Source organism: Centrocercus urophasianus, unplaced genomic scaffold (assembly GCF_019232065.1).
Source record: "Centrocercus urophasianus isolate 14NV4802_14NV808 unplaced genomic scaffold, USGS_Curo_1.0 seq_10, whole genome shotgun sequence".
NCBI classification, from domain to species: domain Eukaryota; kingdom Metazoa; phylum Chordata; class Aves; order Galliformes; family Phasianidae; genus Centrocercus; species Centrocercus urophasianus.
The window spans coordinates 102,895,632-102,917,123 of NW_024884142.1; the positions used below are offsets into that span (position 1 = coordinate 102,895,632).

General features: G+C 37.6%; 1 protein-coding gene across 3 annotated transcripts in view; it reads left to right on the forward strand.

Annotated features, from left to right (window-relative positions):
• The window catches only part of LOC122163368 (protocadherin Fat 4-like), a 45,485-nt gene that overhangs the window by 7,464 nt on the left and 16,529 nt on the right, over positions 1-21,492 (forward strand). For all 3 annotated transcript variants that reach the window (XM_042824553.1, XM_042824561.1, XM_042824570.1), the window contains 23 exons: positions 39-128; positions 848-958; positions 1,693-1,809; positions 2,982-3,072; positions 3,879-3,991; positions 4,204-4,377; positions 4,851-4,979; positions 5,241-5,396; positions 5,933-6,113; positions 7,648-7,781; positions 8,812-9,756; positions 10,797-10,922; positions 11,105-11,362; positions 11,656-11,754; positions 11,861-12,033; positions 13,049-13,197; positions 14,007-14,314; positions 14,836-15,105; positions 15,865-16,002; positions 16,588-16,801; positions 17,330-17,488; positions 18,594-18,745; positions 19,782-19,950. In XM_042824553.1, the coding sequence (XP_042680487.1) occupies positions 39-128; positions 848-958; positions 1,693-1,809; positions 2,982-3,072; positions 3,879-3,991; positions 4,204-4,377; positions 4,851-4,979; positions 5,241-5,396; positions 5,933-6,113; positions 7,648-7,781; positions 8,812-9,756; positions 10,797-10,922; positions 11,105-11,362; positions 11,656-11,754; positions 11,861-12,033; positions 13,049-13,197; positions 14,007-14,314; positions 14,836-15,105; positions 15,865-16,002; positions 16,588-16,801; positions 17,330-17,488; positions 18,594-18,745; positions 19,782-19,950 (4,456 nt within the window). The remainder of the gene's footprint in view (positions 1-38; positions 129-847; positions 959-1,692; positions 1,810-2,981; positions 3,073-3,878; positions 3,992-4,203; positions 4,378-4,850; positions 4,980-5,240; positions 5,397-5,932; positions 6,114-7,647; positions 7,782-8,811; positions 9,757-10,796; positions 10,923-11,104; positions 11,363-11,655; positions 11,755-11,860; positions 12,034-13,048; positions 13,198-14,006; positions 14,315-14,835; positions 15,106-15,864; positions 16,003-16,587; positions 16,802-17,329; positions 17,489-18,593; positions 18,746-19,781; positions 19,951-21,492) is intronic.

A 21,492-nucleotide genomic window follows, 5' to 3' on the forward strand; every position in this document is an offset into this window, starting at 1 on the left:
GGGATTGTGGCTGAGCATTTGATATTCTTTATTTCTAGGTATCTGCAATAAATTCCATAGTTATAAAAGTGGAAGCTCAAGATAAAGACCTGTCACCTTTGTTCAGCCACATTAGTTACAGCCTTTGGGTGAGTATTCTTTGTTTGCCCAAAAGTGAACACCAGTGTATATTTCATACATAGCACAGCCTGTGACTGGATCCAAACGTATACTGCTGTACTGCAATGTTGTTATTACAAACCAGCAAAGTGACCATCAGAAAGATCACTTAACATTAGAACAGTATGATGACCATAAAAATTGTTACTACAAGACCTGTCAAGTATGCAAGAGGTGTGAATCTATTTCTTTAAGTTTGTGAAATGTTTTGCAGCATTACTAATGTGCAGCTAAGGAGCCCTTTGTCTTTGTTAGAAACAGGATTGAAGCAGTTTCCCCCCTTTCTAAAGATAGTACTACAAAGATTTGTTGTTGATCTTTATTTCTGTTGAGGAGTATGCATAAGCCACTGGAAGTAAGGTTATTTCAAATAACTTTAGGTATCAGCCATGGAGATCTCCGTCTTTGAGCTTGATACCTCTGTTTCTTTTACAGTCGGGAAAGGGGAAATGATGCCATTTGTGAAATCTTTAGTTTCTGACCATATGATGAGATAAATCAGACGAAAACTCTAATGGCACTGACAGGAGTGGCAGTCAAATGAGTAGAAAAGGACTTGCATTTTCCAGAGTTGTCATTAGGGAGATTCTCTGTCATTTTTGAATAGTCCAATAATAAAAGTGGCAAGAGAAAAGAAAATGTATTTCATTACTGACTGTGTAAAACATGTGGTTGATTCATTTTTCAGGGCCCAAACTCTGATTACTTTTATATAAGGGAAGGAGATGGAAACATCATGGTGAATAAAACTTTGGATTACAACAAGGTCAAACATTTCAATTTAACAGTCCAAGCAAAGGTATGCTATAAATTTTTTAAAAAGAGTAGGAATCAAGGCAGTTCTACAGTGATGTCTCCTTTGTTATAACTTGTTTTCTGTAAGTCTATAATCTAGGGATTTAAAACTCTAAGTTATAGAGTTTATGAACAAAAGTTCTGTCTGCATTTTGGGTCATACTGCAGGCAAAGTAGTTCATTCTTAATACTTGAGTTACTGCATTAATCTCCTCATAAAAAATCAGCCCAAGTTCCTTACTGTGTGCTTTTAAGTATTTACACCGTATATTTATTCTCTGGCAGATCTAATGTCCTATTATTACTGCAGCTTACCACCCAGTCTTTTTTCTGGTTGTTTTTTTTTTTTTTTAAGATTAAGTTATGCGTTTGCCTTCTTAGGTCTAAAAAGAATAATTTAGCAACATATATTTCTAGTATTGAGCAAATAGTATAGCTACTTCAAATGCACCGTTACTACATCCTGCACGCTTCTCTCTAAATACATGTCTGGTACAAAATGAGTAACTAAGAATGAGCACCTTATGATAGTATTGTTAATAGAATTGGATTTCTTAGTGGAAGAATTGGATAAGGTAAAAGTTCTCACAGCAAGAATGTAGACATTACAAAACACAAATAATATTCTGCTGTATTCTGCTTGTACTCTATCTGTATTCTGTGTTTTCTGTATTCTAATATTCTATTGAAAAATGGCCCTTTCATCACAGTGTTTCTTATTTTCTTCTTGGAATGCAGGAAAGATTTGGAAACAACAGCAATACTGTATCACTAATAATTGATGTACAAGACTATGACACATTGAACCCCTATTTCAGTCAATCAGTGTACAATGGAGCAATCAGTGAAAACAAGGTAAAAGCTTTTCACTGAATGCTATAGATGTAAGTGAACTATTCCTGTCCACAGAGCTTTTCTCTCAAGGAATGTTTCTCATTCAGCTGCTTACAATTGAGGGTTAAGGAGGGCTGCCTTGATTTGTGCCAACTGGTGGATTTTATGGTTATTGACTGTAGACCTCCAAGTACCAGGTAGGCAGGACAATCATACGAATTATGAAGCTTTCTGCCACAGAAACAGATTCTTCTCAGAAGGGAAAAACAAACAAGCACACACACAAAAGAACAACAAACACCAAAACAAAAACAAACTTAACAGGAGTTGCAGTAGGGCTTATATTGTAAACTTGGAAATGTGGTTGACTACCCATCAGTCCTTAGGTTAGCTGCATGCTGTCAGCTTTAAATACTGTAATTCCTCTTTAAGTAAGCAAAACAAGAATCTAAATTGTAAACTATGGTGTATGTTATAAGTTTTTTTCTCTATGTAATTTCTGGTTTGAATGTATTTGTGTAATTCAGGCCTCTGCATCCACTGCCAAAGAAAATAACAGTGTAGCAACAATAATAACCCACTGAAGTTAAATTGGATAGTTCTCTTCCTTAACCCTATTTATCATCATCTTCATGTTAACGTGTTAAATCACCAATACTTGTGGTGTTATGCCTTTGGTATCACTTTTGTTAGAAGTTCACCTTTAATTGTCTGAAAGGAATCCTTTAGGTCTTCTGAAATTGTTTTATCTTTAAAAAAAGTTGTTGCTTTTATTAGGGATACAGTCTAGACTCACATATTTTTAATCAGAAAGGAATGGAAAGAACTGAGATGTTCAGCGCTGTTACTATTAATTCCATCATGACTACTGCTTCAGAGTCTGGTGTTTCTTAAAAAAAACAGGGTATATACATAAAGTATTTTGCTCATCATTTCACTCTGTAAAGCCAGTATAGCAGACAAATACTTTTTTTCTGGATCCCAATGATTAGATTATAGATCTATAGGATGGCTTGGATTGGAAGGGGCCCTCAAAGTTCAAGTCAAACCTTCCTACTATGGGCAGGGTCAACTTTCACAAGACGAGGTTACTCAAACTCCTTTCCAAGCTGACTTTTTACAATCAGAATGGTGACTTACTTAATGAATACATTTAAGTTTGTGTATTTTCTTTTTTTTTTTTTTTTTTCTAGTTGGGTCCTTTGTCTATTCTTCCAGAGAAGATATTTGCTAAAGATGGAGACACCGGTATAAATGAAAAAGTATATTACAGCATCAAGCTAGGTAAGAGCTTTTATCTTCTTCTAGATGTTCAAGCAGTGACTTACGATGTCTGCCTTAGTAAGGAGAATGATGAAGTACAGTATACAGGCAGAAAATGTCTTAACTGTATACATCTTCACTGCAGTGCTGCTCTGCAAGCTGAGTTTCAGTCATTATGGCAACTATTTAAAACTATTTTAGAAATATCTACATGTTCATAACCTCTTCAGAGTAAATTTCCGATTTAAAATGTAAGACAACTTGGAATCTTCTATTCAGGATTTTCAATCAGGGCCAGCTAGAAGTATCAGTTCCATAGGGAGACTTTCTTTCTGACAGAATGCTAAAAGCTCCTGAGATGCTAAATTTGAGACCATTGAAATGTGACTGAATTTTCTAAAAATTGTTTTTAGAATGTGGTGTCTGAGGGACAGAAAAAAAAAAAAAAAAAAAGCCATATATTTGGAATGTCTGTGTAGTGGAAATGCACAACCTGAAACAGTGACTGAACACCTAGTGGGAACTCAGGAGCCAGGATCCACCCCTTCCCAGACCTCATTTAAGGGTTGTCAGTGGAGGTGAGGGTATCTCTTGCTAGAGATCCCTTCCTACCTGAGGCAAGCAGCTCTTCAGCTTCGTTTCTGCATCTGTGGCTGCTGGATTTGGACTCATTCACTGTGGCTTAAGACTTTGCCACCCTGCTATTGCCATCCCGTTGTAGCATTACAGTCTGTTAATTTTGCTGTGACTAAATCATAAAAAAGGACAGATTGGCCTTAATGTTATGCTTTGTTTTCGTTAACCTGCAGTATTTTGTTGTTTTTTAGTGAAACCTCCAGCCTATAGCAACACCTTTTCAATCAATGCTGATAGTGGAATATTGGAAGTAAAGACTGCAATTGATAGAGAAGAATGTCCTTATCTTATTGTGGGCATTGAGGTAGTCATTGTTATCCTGTTCAAGTCTCAATTTCATAAACTAGCATAAGAGCCTATGTTGCTGTTAATAGTGCTTCTCATGCCAACGTTAAGGCACAGTTGGCATCCATTGTTTACATAATCTACAACACAGAATAAAGGGATTAAGGTGGAATGGCTTGATGTTATTGTATGTCGTATATGGAATTTACAGCTACAAACTCTGTTTTTTAGGCAGCACAGCAAGACAACATTCTGAAAACAGTTGATGCTATAGTACTGGTTACTATTGAAGATGTAAACGACAATCTTCCAGTTTTTTCACAGTCAAGCTACAATGTCTCAATTCTAGAAAATTTCCCAAATGGAAAGGAAGTTCTTCGAGTAGAAGCTGTTGACAAAGATGAGGTAAAATGAATGCAGTTTTGGTTGTTACAAATACTGTACTTCTGAAATAAACCTTAAAGTGCATTTGCACTAAATGGGTGTGGTGAATGTTGGTATAGATATGCATTTTTTCTGAGTACCTGCATATATTTAATGATAACGAGCATAATTTCACTTCTTTGAAGAGGAATGTATTGCAGCCCAAGAGTAAATCTTTTTTCTGCCTCTGAAGCTCCTCCTGGTTTGCTGAAGGTTACTGACATGAAAGTACAGAAGTAAGAAGTAGACATTAAGCTGCAAGTAGCCGTCAGCCTCAGTGATGTATTTCTTTCAAGTTTCTCAGTCCAGTTTTTGTGGAACTAAAACATAGTTACACCTGAAGGTTAAATGCTCTCCACCTGCAGTAAAATATTAAGAATAAAATATCCTAATGGAATAGCTTGGTGAGTGTCCTGTTTAATAGCAAATGTAATTGATGTCATTACTGCTTGCAGGGAGGCTTCCAGGGAATGTTCAGTCTTACTCCAGCTGATAGTCCCTTCCAGATAAGTCAAGATGGGATTCTAACTGTGAGGAACTCCACACTGTTGGATAGGGAGCAAATACCATCTATTCATCTACAGGTAATAAGCCCACTTCTTTGCAAAGCAAGCTGAGACAAACAGATATCTAAGCATGGAAAGAGGTTGACTCTCTCTGAAGTGAATCAGTGAATCAGCAGCTTACTTGAAGAATCAAATCCAGACTTCAACTCTAGAACTGTCTGGAGGGAAATAACACTGCAGTGATAGAGTTTATTCTGCTTGCAATTGCTGCTCATTCTTCCTTCTATTTATAGAACATGCATTCTAAACAAAACAGTATCTTTACTGCGTCATTTTCAGGTCACTGCCAGAGATCATTTGTCACCTTACGATGAGGCACAATCTGCAATCAACATATTGTTGCTAGATGAAAATGACAACAGCCCAACTTTTACAGACACACGATATGAACAAGTTATTTTCATCAATATGACTGCAGGAATGCCCATTCTTCAGGTACTAGAAGTATTATGTACAAATGACACTTTCATGTGAGTGAGTTCTTGCTTTGGTTTGTGTAATGGTCTTTCTGAATACGGAGATCTTTTCTGAACTTCCCTGATTTCAAAAACTGTCCACTGTTTTCTTTAAAACCTTGTATCTCTAGATATTCCATAAATTGCTCCTGTTGTATCCCAGGTCATGAATGACAAAGGATTTTTTTTTTTCTTGATCTATCATCCTGAATTCTACAAACATGAGAGAGAAAATAGATTTCTTGCACTTGGCTGTTTGCGAGGTATTTATTGAGAACAGAATGTTGCTGGAGTCCAGAAAATGATGTAATCATAAAATTTGTTGAAAGGTTGTTTATGCTGAAGCATTGTATTTAATTTGTATGTACAGACTTTTGTAAGAGAGATAAGAGAATGATACTAATTCACAAGTATCTGCTCCATTAATGATTTTCTCTGCAGACTACACAGGAATAAGAAATTCTGTGTTTCTTAATAATACCACAAAAATCTAGAGTAAAACTACTTATTCTGTAGGTTGCTGCTGATGATCCAGATGATGGCATGAATGGAGAAATAAGCTTTGTCTTAGCTGGTGGCAATGAAGATGGATACTTTGAATTGGATAAAGCCACGGGACAAATCAGTTTAAAAGCAGTAATCCCATTAAGAGTCAACGAGAGTAAGAACTTTGTCCTATGGGTAACAGCGACTGATGGTAAGGCAAGACTTCAGTACAGCTCAACACAACAATCTCAAATGAAAGTTTTGGGTTTTTTTTTTTGTTTGTTTTGTTTTTTATTTTTTCATTTTGGTGGTGTTTTTTCTTTCCCTTCCTCTTACGGAATGTTTTCAAGATGGATGATATTTTAAAAAACAAAGTCTAGGAGCCTATTTTCACCTGTTCTTATTTGTTAAAGATGAGAAAATTTGTCATACTCATCCAAAATATTACCTCTGTAACTCTACTTTCTGATCATGCTCTTAAATCTGTTTGCTTTATATTATTTTGCAGGTTTCCATAGACATAAGTCTCATATCTACCTTTAACTTAATTATTGGCTGCTTTTGCACAGGACAGTAGGCTGATACTCAGGCATATACGTTATAAATTAAAGGAATTTTAATTCCTGTAAATTCTAGAAATGTATAATTCAGTCTATTTACAGGTAGTAAAATAAAAAATCAGTGTAATGAGTAACTTGGTCTATGTTCTCACATCCATGTGGGCATGGAGAAACTAAAACGCTCCTCTTACGAGGAGCGGCTGAGAGAGCTGGGATTGTTCAGTCTGGAGAAGAGGAGGCTCAGGGGAGACCTCATTGCACTGTACAACCTCCTGAAGGGAGGTTGTGGTGCAAAAGGGTCTGGCCTCTTCTCCCAGGCAAATAGTAGGACCCGAGGAAATGGTCAGAAGTTGTACCAGAGGAGGTTTAGGTTGGATATTAGGAGAAACTTTTTCTCTCAGAGGGTGGTCGGGCACTGGAATGGCTGCCCAGGGAGGTGGTGGAGTCGCCGTCCCTGGCAGTGTTCAAGACGAGGAGCTACGAGAGATGGTTTAGTAGCTTGTGGCACTGATAGGAATGGGAGGGTGGTTGGACTGGATGATCTTGCAGGTCGTTTCCAACCTTGTGATTCTGTGATTCTGTATGATTCTGTGAAAATGGAGATGCCGAAACCATTTTCAGGATAACTAGAACAAGTGTAGTTTCCTTAAACATATTTATTGAGAGTTTCTTTGGTTTAAGAGAGTAACAAGAACTCGATGAATAGTCAATCTGAATAATGACAGAGATAAATGTAGCCTAGGAAGGATATTCCTCTCCTGCATGAGCATCTGAAATATTTTCATCTTTCCAGTGTTTCTCTTTCTGATTTTCTCAATATGTGCTTTGTGTCTTCAAATCATGATTCTGTGGATAAAATGAATACTGGCAGAAGAATAGTTGCACAAGAGGTGCACTGGTCTATGTCTGTCTGTGCTAAATATTAAGTGTTCAAGAGTGCATTCAATTTCATGTACTGAAAGTGTAACATTTGATAAACGATCTGATCTTCATTAGGACCTCTCAGCAGTGCTGTAATACTAACAGTAAGGATGGGGGGAGGGGAGGAAAGGGGAAGCAAAACAAATCAGTACCAGTGGAAATGTATATATATATATGTATGTATGTATGTATGTATACTTTTAGGCAGAAGACGATTTGTGTGTGTTTTCTTTTTTTTGCTAGACAGTTTTCTTTTAATTGCAGGTGGCACAAATCCAAGAAGTTCATCGGTGCCAGTGCACATCTTTGCAGTTGGAGATTCCAGACCTCAGTTTATTCAGAAAACATATAATGTGTCTGTGAAGGAAGAGCTAGTCAGTCCTGTTGAAGTGGCAAGAGTAAGAAGAACTTTATTTTATCACTTGTGTAGGATGTGGTAGTTATAAGGAAATTCTCTTTCTTACCTGCTCAAAATTTTTATATCCCTTTGAATTATGCTTTGAATCGAATTTATTTTTGAAAAAGGAATTTATTTTAAATTGAATTTATGAATTTGCTTAAGCTTCATTTCTATTACACACTGATCTTGTCTATCATTTGAAGCCTATAACCCAACAAAAATTAAAACAGTTATCTGCTACTGTCCAGCATTGGAAACAGCCCCCACCACCACCATCACCACCTTGTCCTCACCAGCAAGTAAAGCAAACAAAAGAAAAAAAAATTAACCATGGAACTTATAAAAAATAAAACAGTTCAACAAATAAACCACCAAAACTCACAGCTAGAACTACTTGACACATTTAAATCTCATTCTAGCTCTTCATTGCCTTTAGAAATTCTACAAAGACTCCAGTGGCCCAAAGGTAAGCTACAAGCAATATACACTCATCCGTTTGTGATACATATGAGACCCAGAGACATGAGGTACCAGGACTCCGTTTTGTAGCTATTAGAAAGCTGTCAGAAGGACATTTTCTGAGAAGGCTCTGGAGAACTTGTCTCCCATTTTGATCCAAAAATGCTATGCACTTTGATAACTCCTAGTTAGATGCAATTATGAAGACAGGTGGAAGGTTTAATACCGAATCAGAGAGAATATGGTGTGTTTCAGTGTTATATTTTTATAACATTGAGTTAGTTCATTTTTTTCACTTTTCTTTTTGAAAAGGAAGGCAGAGCTGAAAGTTAAACTGAACTCTATTGTTTTCGTTATGCATTTTATTATTTACATTTCTGTCCCAGTGATGTTCCAATAAGAGACAATGCTCTCCAGCTGTATTTTTCTGTGTATAGTGTGGCTTGATTCTTATTTTCAGTAAGTAAAACTAATAAAATGAATTTGAACATAGTTTAAGCTACAATTCTTTTTTAAGTGGTGGTTTATTGGTTTGAACTCTTTTATGGATAATATTTTATCTTACACAGGTAAAATATGAGTCTCTAAACCCCCATATACCAGTTATACTGAGCGTACTGACAGAATCAGCTACATTTGATGTTGACGTCAATGGAACCATCTGGACAAAAATCAAACTGGACTATGAATCCCAGAATAATTACACACTAAATATTTCCTTGTCAGATGGAATTACTACTGACTATGCTACTGTGTTTATCCAAGTTACCGATGTCAATGATAACAGTCCTGTGTTTGGTGTAACCAACACTACCATTAAGATTCTGGAGAACGCACCAGCTGGAACTTCTGTTACCAGTGTGCCAGCTACTGATGCGGATTCTGGTTTTAATGGATTAGTGGTTTATGCTCTGAAAGGTGCAGAGGAAAAAATGGATATTGATGGCTCAGGATTAATTTTGCTGAAGAAGGAATTGGACAGAGAAACGCAAGATATCTACAACTTAGAAGTGATTGCTAGTGACCAAGGCCAACCCAGACTTTCTACAGTTCTCAGTGTAACAGTTGTCATTGATGATGTGAACGACAACCCTCCAGTCTTCTCATCAAGTATATATGAAGTGAGTGTCCCCGAAGACAAAGCACATGGAAGTGAACTACTGACAGTATCTGCTACAGATTTGGATGCAGGCACCAATGCCCTCGTGAAGTACAGGATTGTCAGCCAAAAACCTCTAACTTCCTCACCAGTGTTTCTTGTCAACTTGACCTCTGGACAGTTCTTCCTGAACCAGCAGCTGGATTATGAAACCACAAAGCAATTTGAAGTAGAAGTGGAGGCATCAGATGGAGGGCAGCCAAGTCTTAACACTAGCACGCATGTTGTTATCCGTGTACTGGATGTCAATGATAATCCACCAAAATTTAATCAAGCAACTTATGATATAGCTGTGGTTGAAAACATAGAAAAGGGTAGCCCTATCTGTACATTCAGTGTTACTGATGATGATGAGGTAGGTACCAAATTAATCTCATCTTGATGAATCAGGATAGCATTTTTCTTCTTTAAGAGTATTAGATGGGCTAAAGGAGATTTTCTTAAATGGTTGACAATAAATACATTCTGTGATATGAAAACATCATTCTGCTTTCTATGGAACTAGCCATAAAACGGCCCTTATCAATGGAGTTAAGACCTACAAAATAGTTTCCTGCCTATCTCAGAGAATCTAGGAAAGAATAAATGCAAACTGGGACAGAAGTTGTTTTTCTGTGCATGTGTATAAGTGATGAATGCATGTATGTCATACCATATAATAAGCAACAACAGAAACCTTAGACGTTATGGAGAATAATCAACTCTGTTTTAATATTGCTTGGTAACTTGTTTCTGTCTTAGAATATGTTAGCAATTTTCTGTAACGAAGTCAACTTTCTCCCTGATGAAACTCTTACTAAGAGGAAGACAGTTCTAAAGCTGATACAGTTTATTTTTCTGTAATAGAAAATGACACTATTTCATCCTGCTTTTTAAAAAGTTGTTTTTTTTATCTCCTTTATTTATATAGAAATTTCACATGTAGTCATGGCACTGGTAACTTCACTTGGAGGCAGAGATTTCTGATTTGCTTATGTTTTGCTATTTTGTTTTTATTTTTATTTTATTTGTTTTTATTTTTTGTTTTGCTTTTATATTTTTGCTTATGCCATTTTTAAAGAAGTGTAAATGTATCTCCCAGTTCAGACTCCACTAACTGTGTTGTTGAGGACCCTCTGCGGGGATTGGTCCTAGAAAGTTTTAGGAAAGGAATGGGTAGGTCTGAAATAGAGAATCCTACAAAAGCTTCTAACTTTCCTCCATTTCTCTTTGCCTGAGAAGTTCCATTATTCCTGTAGCTCAGGTTAGAAGGTTTCATTCATTATCCTTGCAAAACTCTTGAGAGCTTTTTTATAATGAGAAGTCCTATAGACAAGTCAGGTATTAATATCAATAATATATATTAAAATGAATATTAATTATTGTAATCTTACAGAAACTAATTTTTCTTTTTAGGCTGGCTTTTCTCAGGGACGCTTCATTCATAACAGTACTTTTTTTACTGTGGATATTCCTGGAGTACTTTCATTAAGGAATGACACAGAATTGGACAGGGAGACTACACCTGGATTCACTTTACAAGTAAATTTGAGGGCAGATTTTGAGTTTTGGCTTGTTTCTACTGTGTTCCTTTCTACCCCTTCTCACCCCTCCTGTCCCCCCCTCCTACCCACCCCCCCCCCCTTTTTTTTTTTTTAATATGTATCTTCATTAACTCATTAAAATGTCAGTGCAGACAATTCTATTTTTGTTTCCCTTGGCAGGTATGGGCAGTTGATGCTGAAAAGGATGGTCTTAATTCAAGTTCCTTTTTTCACATCACAGTTTTAGATGTCAACGATAATAACCCTGAATTTCAGATGCAGTCTTACCGTTTTGCAGTTCTAGAGGGAGATTACAGGTTAGGTTCTCCCCCTGTGGTTGGACGTGTAACTGCTACTGATTTGGATGAGGGAGAGAATGCACGAATTTCTTACCGCTTATCATCTGAGGATGGAGATAACCCATATGTCATCCAGCAGGTAAGGGTTTGGACATTCTGAGAAGGAAACTGCTTTTCAGCTAGTTATTTGACATAGTTACCCTCACCAGGTAAAAAGAATAGGCAGAAACTGTTCTAGTATACGTGAAACCAAAACCAAGTCGCAGACAAGTTTGGAATTATAAGCCCAGGTCCAGAAGCTAAGATTTACTGGTCATACATTGCTTTTGTCCAAAGGAGAACAGAGGATTTAAGTTCTTCATCTCCTTTGAGAATGTGGTTTGCAAGAGTTATCAAAATGCTCAGCGTGTTGAACTATATTACTTTATTTAGGATGGAACCATCTTGGTTAATGGCTATGTAGATCGTGAAACCAAAGAGAAATATGAACTGCTGTTGGTGGCATCTGATAATGGAATGCCTCAAAGGCAGGTAAAGTAGAGGATCACATTACGCTTTGTTGCAACACCCTTTTATTAACAAAAATTCAGTATTTGTGCATTTTCTGAGTCATGGTTTTCTCCTTTCATCACACCAGAATTTCACATACATCAGCATTCAAGTATTAGATGTGAATGATAATGTTCCTCTGTTTACAAAAATGCACTACTCGGCCAGCATACGTGTAGCAACAGCAAAAGAAGGAATGTTTGTACTGTCAGTGTCTGCTACTGACCTTGACATCGGGAACAATTCTGTTATTTCATACAGGTAAATTTCTATGAGGCTAATAAGTATCTTTTATTAAAGAAACAAAAGGGTGTTTCTATTTCTCACAAAGTACTTTTACTGGTGACCTGAAAGATAAGACCTTTTACAAGTGCTGTAATCGATAATGGTTTTTAAACTTAGCAAAGAGGAGATCCATTAATTTGTGTTTTATTAACTTTTCAAATCTTGAGTACACCATAAAAAAAAAAAAAAAAAAGCATTTAGAGGATAACATCAAGAACTGAAAGTCAAGGTTTATTTCCACTTCTAAAATTTTATATAAACATGTTGGAATTTGAGTGGAAAGCAAATGAATCTCCAAGAATGACTGTATTTTTATACACATTCTGTTTCCTGAGAGAAGGAGATCAGGAAATATGAACATTCATAATGGGCTGTGCATAAAAATTACATAATTGAGGAAGATTCCTGGATGATCCCTGTGCTATCAAAAATACCTGGATACACTGACAGGAAAATATAGATTAGGAAGTCCTTAAGATGAATGAGTCAGAAAACTGTGGGTGTTTAAAAATAGGGTCTTGAAAGGGAGGAGTTTTATCTGTGAGATGGCATTCTACCTTAAACGTATACTTGTTCTTGTGAGCAATCCACTTACCCACAAGAGTGTGCAGAAACTAGGATCTGCAGCCTTCAAGTGAAAGTCACCTCTTCTTACATTGCAGAATATGCAGCTGAGTGAACAGTGTCTGCTTCTTATCTGTGGGAAGATCAAAGGCTTGAGATCTAATGGGATGTGAAGGCATGAATTCTCACTTTCTTCAATGTGAAAGATGTGCTAGGGAATAAAAAGGCAGATAGACCTAGGTTAATGTTGCTAGAGTATGTTTCTTAGACATTCTTTTAATATTTATAAATAAATGCTATTTATTGGTTCTGTTTATATTTACAAATAAATTCTATTTGTTTGCTGCTTGTTACAAAAGTAATGGGAATCAGGGGATACTTCCTGTGTCACTAACGTGAATATTATACTAATTTTTTTTTAAATCAGCCTAGAGAACCATTCTGATATTTTCCATATAAATAACCATACTGGAGAGATCATCCTCATCAGCAGCTTGGCCCACATCACAGCTGACACGGTTGTTACACTGACGGTTATTGCTGCTGACCATGGAGTTCCTCAGCTTGCATCAAATGGTAAATTATGTTTTCTCCTTCAGCTTTTTTTTCTTCCCACATAAATGCAATCTTTACAAACAATGAAATCAAAGCTAGTTAGGGTTAGAATCCATATTATATTTCAGGAATGATGGAAAATTTGCTTTTTACTCTTTAATTTCCTTCCAGATGATGAAAAGAGAGCTGAGTTTAATAATCCTGACCAGGATAGCACAATAGTGCTTCTAACATTAAAAAAAAAAAAAAAAAAAAAAAAAAAAAAAAAGACTGTGTCAAATATTTCCTTTATTTTCTTAGAGGTAGAAATGTTTAAACTGGCAAATATATTTTAGCACTTTCAAAAAATATTTAATAATATTTTTCATGTATTTTTAGGAAATGTTTTTGATTTTTTTGTGACCAAAAAGAACAACTGATTTTCTTAAAATGAGAAATCTAAATAGAATTTGAACTCATTGGGTTTTATGGATGTCACTTTTCTTTTGTTACAATGCAATTTAGAGGAAAAAAAAATCAAATCCTGTGAACTCCTTGCTTTTCTACTTATTGAGGCAGCACTGCTGTAATCAGTGAAGTGTTGTTGCTCTGGAACTCCACTCAAGCATGAAAGGTCAGGTATAGAAGTCATTCTATCTTGTGTATCGTATATTATTCCTTTTTGCTACTGACTTTTATTTTCTTTTTGCTATTGTTTCCTACATGCCAGTTTCTGTCAATTTCTATAACTACCCCAAAAAATTAGGGAAATAGGGCTCAGGACATGATTATTTCACCAGCAGCTTTGTTATTTTAGTGCTTCTAACACTTGAATAATTTTCCCTCATTAGTCTCCGTTACTGTCTACCTGCTGGTAAATGACACTGGCTTTGGACTGGCTTTTGAAAGCTCCAGCTATGAGTTCAGCATTCCAGAAGAGGAACCTGTTTGGACTGTTGTTGGCTCTGTGAAGGCACTGACTGGAAGCATAGCCATACAAGTAGCATACTTTCTGAGATCGCATGCTGACAATTTCGCTATTAGTGACCAAGGAGACATTGTGACTCTTGCCACGCTAGATCGAGAAGATGATGACCTATACAGCATTGTGGTAGAAGCTGTTGATTCTGTGGTGCCACCCAATACAGCTATTGCTTTGGTACAATGTGTTGCATTTTTAATCATCAGTTTTTAAAAACCACTAGAACATTAAATGAAAAAAAAAGTCTAGATAAGTGTCACTGATTATGTAAGAATGAGTATTTCAAGAGACTTGTTGAATTTAATTTACGTTTCTCCTGAGGAAGTACTACAATCTTGACAGCTTCTCAAACTGCATCACTTCCAGAGTGCTCCTCTATGAAGAGCTCATAACCAAAGAAACTGATGAACACTGAAACTGATTCTGTGCACAGTTTTGCTAAAAAGCCCCAGATTATTAATTCTTATCATCTCTTCTGGTTAAAGTAGTTTATCTTGTAACAATTGAGAATTAAAAAAATAGAATTGCTGAGATGCTGAGGTTGTGGAAATGTCCAAATGCTGAAGTTAGGAATCCTCTGTGGTATTGGTTTTTTTTGTTTTGTTTTGTTTATTTTTTTCTGTAAACTTTTGTAGACTGAAATGAAAATGTTCTCCTTTGGATACTGTTTCTACAATCAAGTTTGTTTTTAAATGCAGGTAACCGTGAGAGTAAGTGACATCAACGACAATCCTCCAGTTTTCTCAAAATCGATTCAAACAAAACTGTCTCTTCCTGAGAATGCGGCTCCTCTAGATTTGGGGACATTCTCTGCTACTGATCTGGATATAGGAGATAATGCATTTATAAGCTATAATTTGCAAGATGATTTTGCTGGAACGTTCCATATTAACACTTCCACAGGCGTGTTAACAACAGGAACATCCTTAGACAGAGAAACAATGGACAATTATGAGCTGATAATAATAGTAAGTTGAAAAATTTGTTGCAAGTTTGCAAAATTCTCAAGATAAAACTGAAAAATACTGAATAAATAAATACAAAAAAAAAAAAAAAAAAAAGCACCAAAAAAACCCTTAGTATTCATGAATTCCATTAGAATTCATTCATCGTTTTTTGGTTGTTATATTTTTCACTGAGAACTTTGCTTCCTGCTGTTAAATTTTTATTATTGAATAAATGGCCCATGAACTTCAGATCCTAAAGATTACATTGGATGCATGGTAGCTTACTGTCAAATCTGTAAGGCATTCCTGAGCTTGTTTTAGACTGGACAGCTGCCACAACTGTATTACTTGTACTGTTTTGCCAGTCCAGTTTTGTCCGTTCCTCTCAATTTTTTCCACTCTTCAAAATGTATGTATTTAGGCATGCAATATCTGAGATTTATATTAAAAAATGCACTTGGGCTAAATTTTACATTTTTACACTTACTTTGTAAACATCTCTGCTATTAATCAAATTAAGGTTTGCACATACAAGTAGTTTTTCCAGCACCTGCCGTTGTGTCAGAGTGTGTTTTAAAGAATCCTTTACAGCTGGTTAAAGTACTGAGCAAAGTGAGAAGCTCTTAGAAGGTATTCAGATCAGCAAGCACAGAGTTAGACCAATATAATTGAGTGATTACTGACCCAGCAGGAAGTCTTCAGAGACAAAGATTCCTTTCTGAATTTTTATTTTGAAATAAGTTTATGTAGTGCTGTATTTAATGACTTGTTTCTTCATAGGCCACTGACTCTGGCAAACCACCACTATCAACAAGCTTAGCTCTAAGCATTGCTGTAGAAGATGTAAACGACAACCCACCTGTGTTCTCCCAGAAGTCGTACTCCGTGACTGTAAAGGAGAATGATCCTCCACACGTGGTGCGTGGCATTAGGAGTGTTCTGCTGCAGTGGTGTTCTTTATGTAAACTTGGAATTGGTGCGATGATGATTGTGCATTGGTGAATGCCTGTTCAGTCTATGGAGTCTGTAAAATCAGTGTGCATTCGTTTTATATGACAGTGGACTCCACTTGATCTCCCTCAAGTTCTCTTTGTGCCCCTCTCCCCACCCCTTCTACCCCAGCAGTGGTTCTGCACTGTATAGGTCTGGTTTTCAAAGGGCCTACAGGCATCCTGTTGTAAGCCTGCTAGGTCATGTACCTAGTATCCCCTTGTTCTTAAGGTGTTCTGTCTTACCTTAATATATTGATTTCTGGCTCCACATCTGCCTTGTGGATGTGAAGTAATGATTGGCTGGAATCAAGGAAAGGGGTAACACCCTAGATTATGACGTCTGTTACTTGTCCGGCTATATGCCGTGTCAGTATTTAGCAATGCAATTAATGGTTTTGAGTAAATCAGACAGTGAACATGATACAGTTTAATACTTGTGCATATGCTTTGCCATTCTCCTCATTTCGATGTAAATGATGTAAATGTTTTGGTTTTTTTTTTTTTAATTTAGATTTTAAGCGTAACAGCCACAGACAAAGACATGGGGTACAATGCCATTATTCATTACACTATTATTGAAGAGACTTCATTTCATGTTGGAGAATTTTCTGGAACTATTTCAACAGTGCAACCTCTGGACTATGAAAATTGTGCCTATTATACATTTACACTAAAAGCTTTCAATCCTGGCGAGCCCCATCTCCAAGACATAGCAAACATTACAGGTAGCTCTAATTTATTACAAAAATTTTTCCTTGATTTCTCTTTCAGCATGTGCAATTATAATGCACAAAGGTAGTCCTCAAACACATTCAGCTAAAGTAAATTATTAGAAATAACTGTGATCTTTTAATTATGGCCAGATGAAATTTTTCTCAAAAAATGTTTAACTGCTTTGTCAGATAGGAAGGTTTTTTTTACACACTGACATTCCTTATTTCAGTTTAAGATGAGAGAGACACAGGATGGAGCACAAGGAAACAACGAGGTGGTATTATTCAAGACAGATAGTAATGACAACGTGTGAGCCAAAAGTGAAGTCATTTTGAGGAAAATATTTTCTGAACAGTAAAGAATTTAATCCACAAAGGGCAGCAGTTTTGAAGTTCAGAAAACAAAGTTGCTGTTTTCTTTATATTGAAAGAATTTAAACTCAGTACAAAGGAACTGTGGAGACTTCCATGAGCTGAAGCAATAGCCTGTAACTTCTTAAGTGAAATTCAAACACTCAGATGTGGACCTTCTTTTCTTAGTTATCGTGGAAGATGTTAATGAAGAAGGCCCCATGTTTGATAAGCCCTCATATTTCCAGATCCTTCCAGACAATTCTACAGCTGGCACATTGGTGGTAGATATTGATGCAAGAGATGAAAGTAAAGGTTATGATGAAGGAATTTTCTACAATATTACAGGTATGTTAGGAAAACCCTTGTGGGTGTTTATTACTAGAATACTGTGTATTCTAATGTGTACTACCAAACTATTAATGTTTTTGTGAAATTAAGACCCTGAAAAGTACAAAAAACTACATCTTGAACAATTATATTCAAAATTGATAGAAATGTATGTGAGAGACAAATGTTTTAAACTATTTATGCATAAAGCTGACTTTTTTTGGAGAGATTATATTGTTGTATTATCTAAAAACTGATCAAAATAATGGCTTCTAGTGAGTGTTTACTACAGAAACAAAGAAGGATATTCTTGTCCTGGAGAGGTAATTGGGGATTTTAGGCTTTGCTTACAACACTGCCTTGAATACAAATCCTAATGAAAAGCTGGATACAGCAGGCACATTTGTGTGGTATTGACACATGGTAGTATATCTCAGCTCCAGCAGATACCATACCTATATGGTGTCTATAGTTGTCATGCAACAAGTATGCATTGTAATCTTTAACCTGGAAGACTCAATGCCTAACATGCTCAGCTCACAGCACCATGACACTGACAAGGTATTCCAGGCCTTTGTGACTGGAGACAAGGTTCTGTCTCTCTTCCTATACCTGAGAAGAGATTACTGAGAAAATGAAGCTGAACTCCTCACTGAGGTGAAGAGTTCACAACAGAAGAATTGGATATCATTGCCACAAGTTGAAGCAAAAGTTTCTGACTGCCATCGTAACATAAGGGAAAAAAACTCGTCTGTGAATGTAAGAGAGGAAAAAGTTCTCTATGAATATAACTGAGCGCTGGAACAAACTGTCCCGAGAAGCCACCCTTGGAGATTTCCATCACTAGGCTGGTCAAAGTCCTATGCAATATACCATGATTTCATCCAAAATCTTGCTTTGAGTGAGAGATTGGACTAGAGGCTTCACAAGGGCCCTTCCAACTGAAAGGACTCTGCGACACAAATGCAGCATCAGGGGAGAGTTCATACTGCATCTGTATGTGTTTCACATAACATACAGAGCAGTTTTCAACTCAAGTCTTCCTAATCTTGGGTATATAGTTCAGTCACTGGTCTCTGCTGGTTCTGTTGAACATTTCCAACATTTGTTCTTCCCTCTTCAGGTGGAAACTCAGAACGCCTCTTTAATCTTTCCAGTACCTCAGGAGTACTCACATTAACAAGAGACTTAAACAAACAGGCTCTCCCCCTGTATTACTCCTTGGCAGTCACCGCTACAGATTCAGGTCTGCCACCACTTTCAACTTCTGTAAAGGTACTAAAATTCTTACTTTAGTGTCTACTTACAAAGTTTATTCACCAAACTGCTTTATTCCAAACTGAGTTTAACTACAGGTAACAGGAGTTAGCGAGACAAAAGTGTGCAAGGAGGAGTTGGAATGTCATCACTGCATGTCTGCTTTGGGAACAGGATATGCTATGATAGCTTTTAAAAAGTTATGCTGCTATAGCGGTTGCTTGGTTGTTTTCTATTGTTTCGATCATTCCACTTCAGAAAAGATGCAAAAATGACAGAGGCTTTGGACGGTGGGGAAAGAAGTTTACAGGAATGGAAACCTCTGTGCAAGGTCAAGAGTAAGACAGTTAGAGGGTACACAGTGGAAGTGTGTGATATAATAAACAGGAGACAGCAAATAAGGCGTCCCTGTCTATTTTCTCATGGTATGAGAAATAAGTGCATTTTAAAATGAAGGGTGAGAAATTGAAATATGACAAAAGAAATATTTTTTTTACACAGTGATTTTTTTTTTATTTTACTTTTTCTGCTTTTGCAACTACATATCCCAGATCAGCAAAATTCAAGAAAAAGTAGAAATGTATGAGGATAAAGATGGAAAATGATATTCAACAGAACCTAAAACAGTTAGAAGTCAGTGTTGTTCAGAGCACTGTACAGCACTGGCATTTAGAATTAAACTGTCCATATTTTTGTGAACTAGAGGCATTATTTACAGCCTTGCACAATTTTTCATAAAACCAATTATAACCATTCCTGTTCTGACTGTGCATATTACAGTGGAATAATTTGTTACAAATCCTCTTTCTGAAAGCTGTTAAGCCAAAAAAAGTCACTTGAAATTGTGAGCAACTATCCCACTCTGTATTTAGGAAAAAAATCAGCTGAAACTAAACTGGTGAGATCACTGGCTATTCTTTTTTTTAACAATTTTCACTAATGTACGGGTACTAATGTGTCAAACTCAGCATGCAGTAATCCTAGGATTTTTCTTACTGAAAAAGTTCCAGACTTCTGTTGTGTAATGTCTGTGCTCATGTCATCTTTCCTGCAGGTGTCAGTAATTATAGCTCCCACCAACATTTCATTCCCAGTGTTCTCTGAAGCAGTCTATCAGCCTGCACCTCTGAGTGAGAAAACACTGCCAGATACATTTGTTGTACAGATCACTGCGTTGTATAAGGTCCCTGTGATATACAGCATCGTGTCTGGAGATGAAAAGGGTAAGCTTTTCACAGGAAATAACAAGGAAAAAGATGTGTTCCTGAACCCTGCATCCCTAAACCTCTAGGTGGGTATCAGAGCAGTAAATCCCACCCTCCCCCCCACTGTAAGGGCAGAGCAAGTCAGAGACTGCCTCATGAGACTGAAAGTGTACAAGTCTATGGGGCTGGATGGCGTGCATCCCAGGGCTCTGAAGGAGCTGGCTGAGGTGGTTGCTGAGCCACTCTCCATCATATCTGAAACGTCGTGGCTGTCAGGTGAGGTCCTGGATGACTGGAGGAAGGGTCACTCACTCCCATTTATAAGAAAGGGAGCAAGGAGGACTGAGGTAACTACAGGCCGGTGAGTCTCACTTCTGTGCCTGGGAAGATCATGGAACAGATCCTCCTGGATGACATGCTTGATCACATGAGGAATGGGCGTGTGATCCGAGACAGCCAGCACAGCTTCACCAGGGGAAGGTCATGCCTAACCAGTCTGGTGGCCTTCTGTGATGGAGTGATGGCATCGGTGGACAAGGGAAAGGTGGCTGATGTCATTTACCTGGACTTGAGCAAGGCTTTTGATGCGGTCCCCTACAACAACCTTATCTCCAAATTGGAGGGATGTGGATTTGATGGGTGGACCACCTGATGGATAAGAAACTGGTTGAAAGGCTGCAGACAGAGGGTGGTAATTAATAGTTCTATGTCCAGGTGGTAATGAACAGTGTCCCCCAGGGCTCTGTCTTGGGACCGGTGGTCTTTAAAATCTTTATCAATGACACTGATGATGGAATTGAGCGCACCCTCAGCAAGTTTGCTGATGACACCAAGCTGAGTGGTGCAATTGACACGGTAGAAGGAAGGGAAGCCGTTTAGAGGGACCTTGACAGGCTTGAAAGGTGGAGCTGGGTGAACCTGATGAGGTTCACTCGGGCTGGAGGAGTCCAAGTATACATACAGACCAGAAGGAGAAATCCTTGAGAGCAGCCCTGCAGAAGAAGGACCTGGGGGTCCTAGCGAATGAAAAACTGAACATGAACCAGCAGTGTGCTCTTGCAGCTCAGAAAGCAAATGGTATCCTGGGCTCCATCAGAAGAGGGGTGGCCAACAGGGACAGGGATGCAATTGTCACTCTCTACTCTGCCCTCATGAGGCCCCATCTGCAGCACTGTGTCCAGGTCTGGGGCTCCCAATACAAGAAAGACAGGGAGCTGTTGGAGAGGGTCCGGAGGAGGACCACAAAGTGTTTAGAGTGCTGGAGCACCTCCTCTACAAAGACAGGCTGAGGGAGCTGGGCTTGTTCAGCCTGGAGAAAAGAAGGCTGCCTCATTGCAGCCTTTCAGTACCTAAAGGGAGCCTATAATCAGGAGGGGAATCAACTGTTTGAAAGGGTAGATAACAGCAGGAAAAGGGGAAATGGTTTTAAGTTGAAGGAGGGAAGACTGAGGTTGGCTACTGGGGGGAAGTTCTTTACGGAGAGAGTGGTGAGGTTCTGGAACAGACTTGCCAAGGGAGGCTATAGATGCCCCATCCTGGAGGTGTTCAAGGCCAGATTGG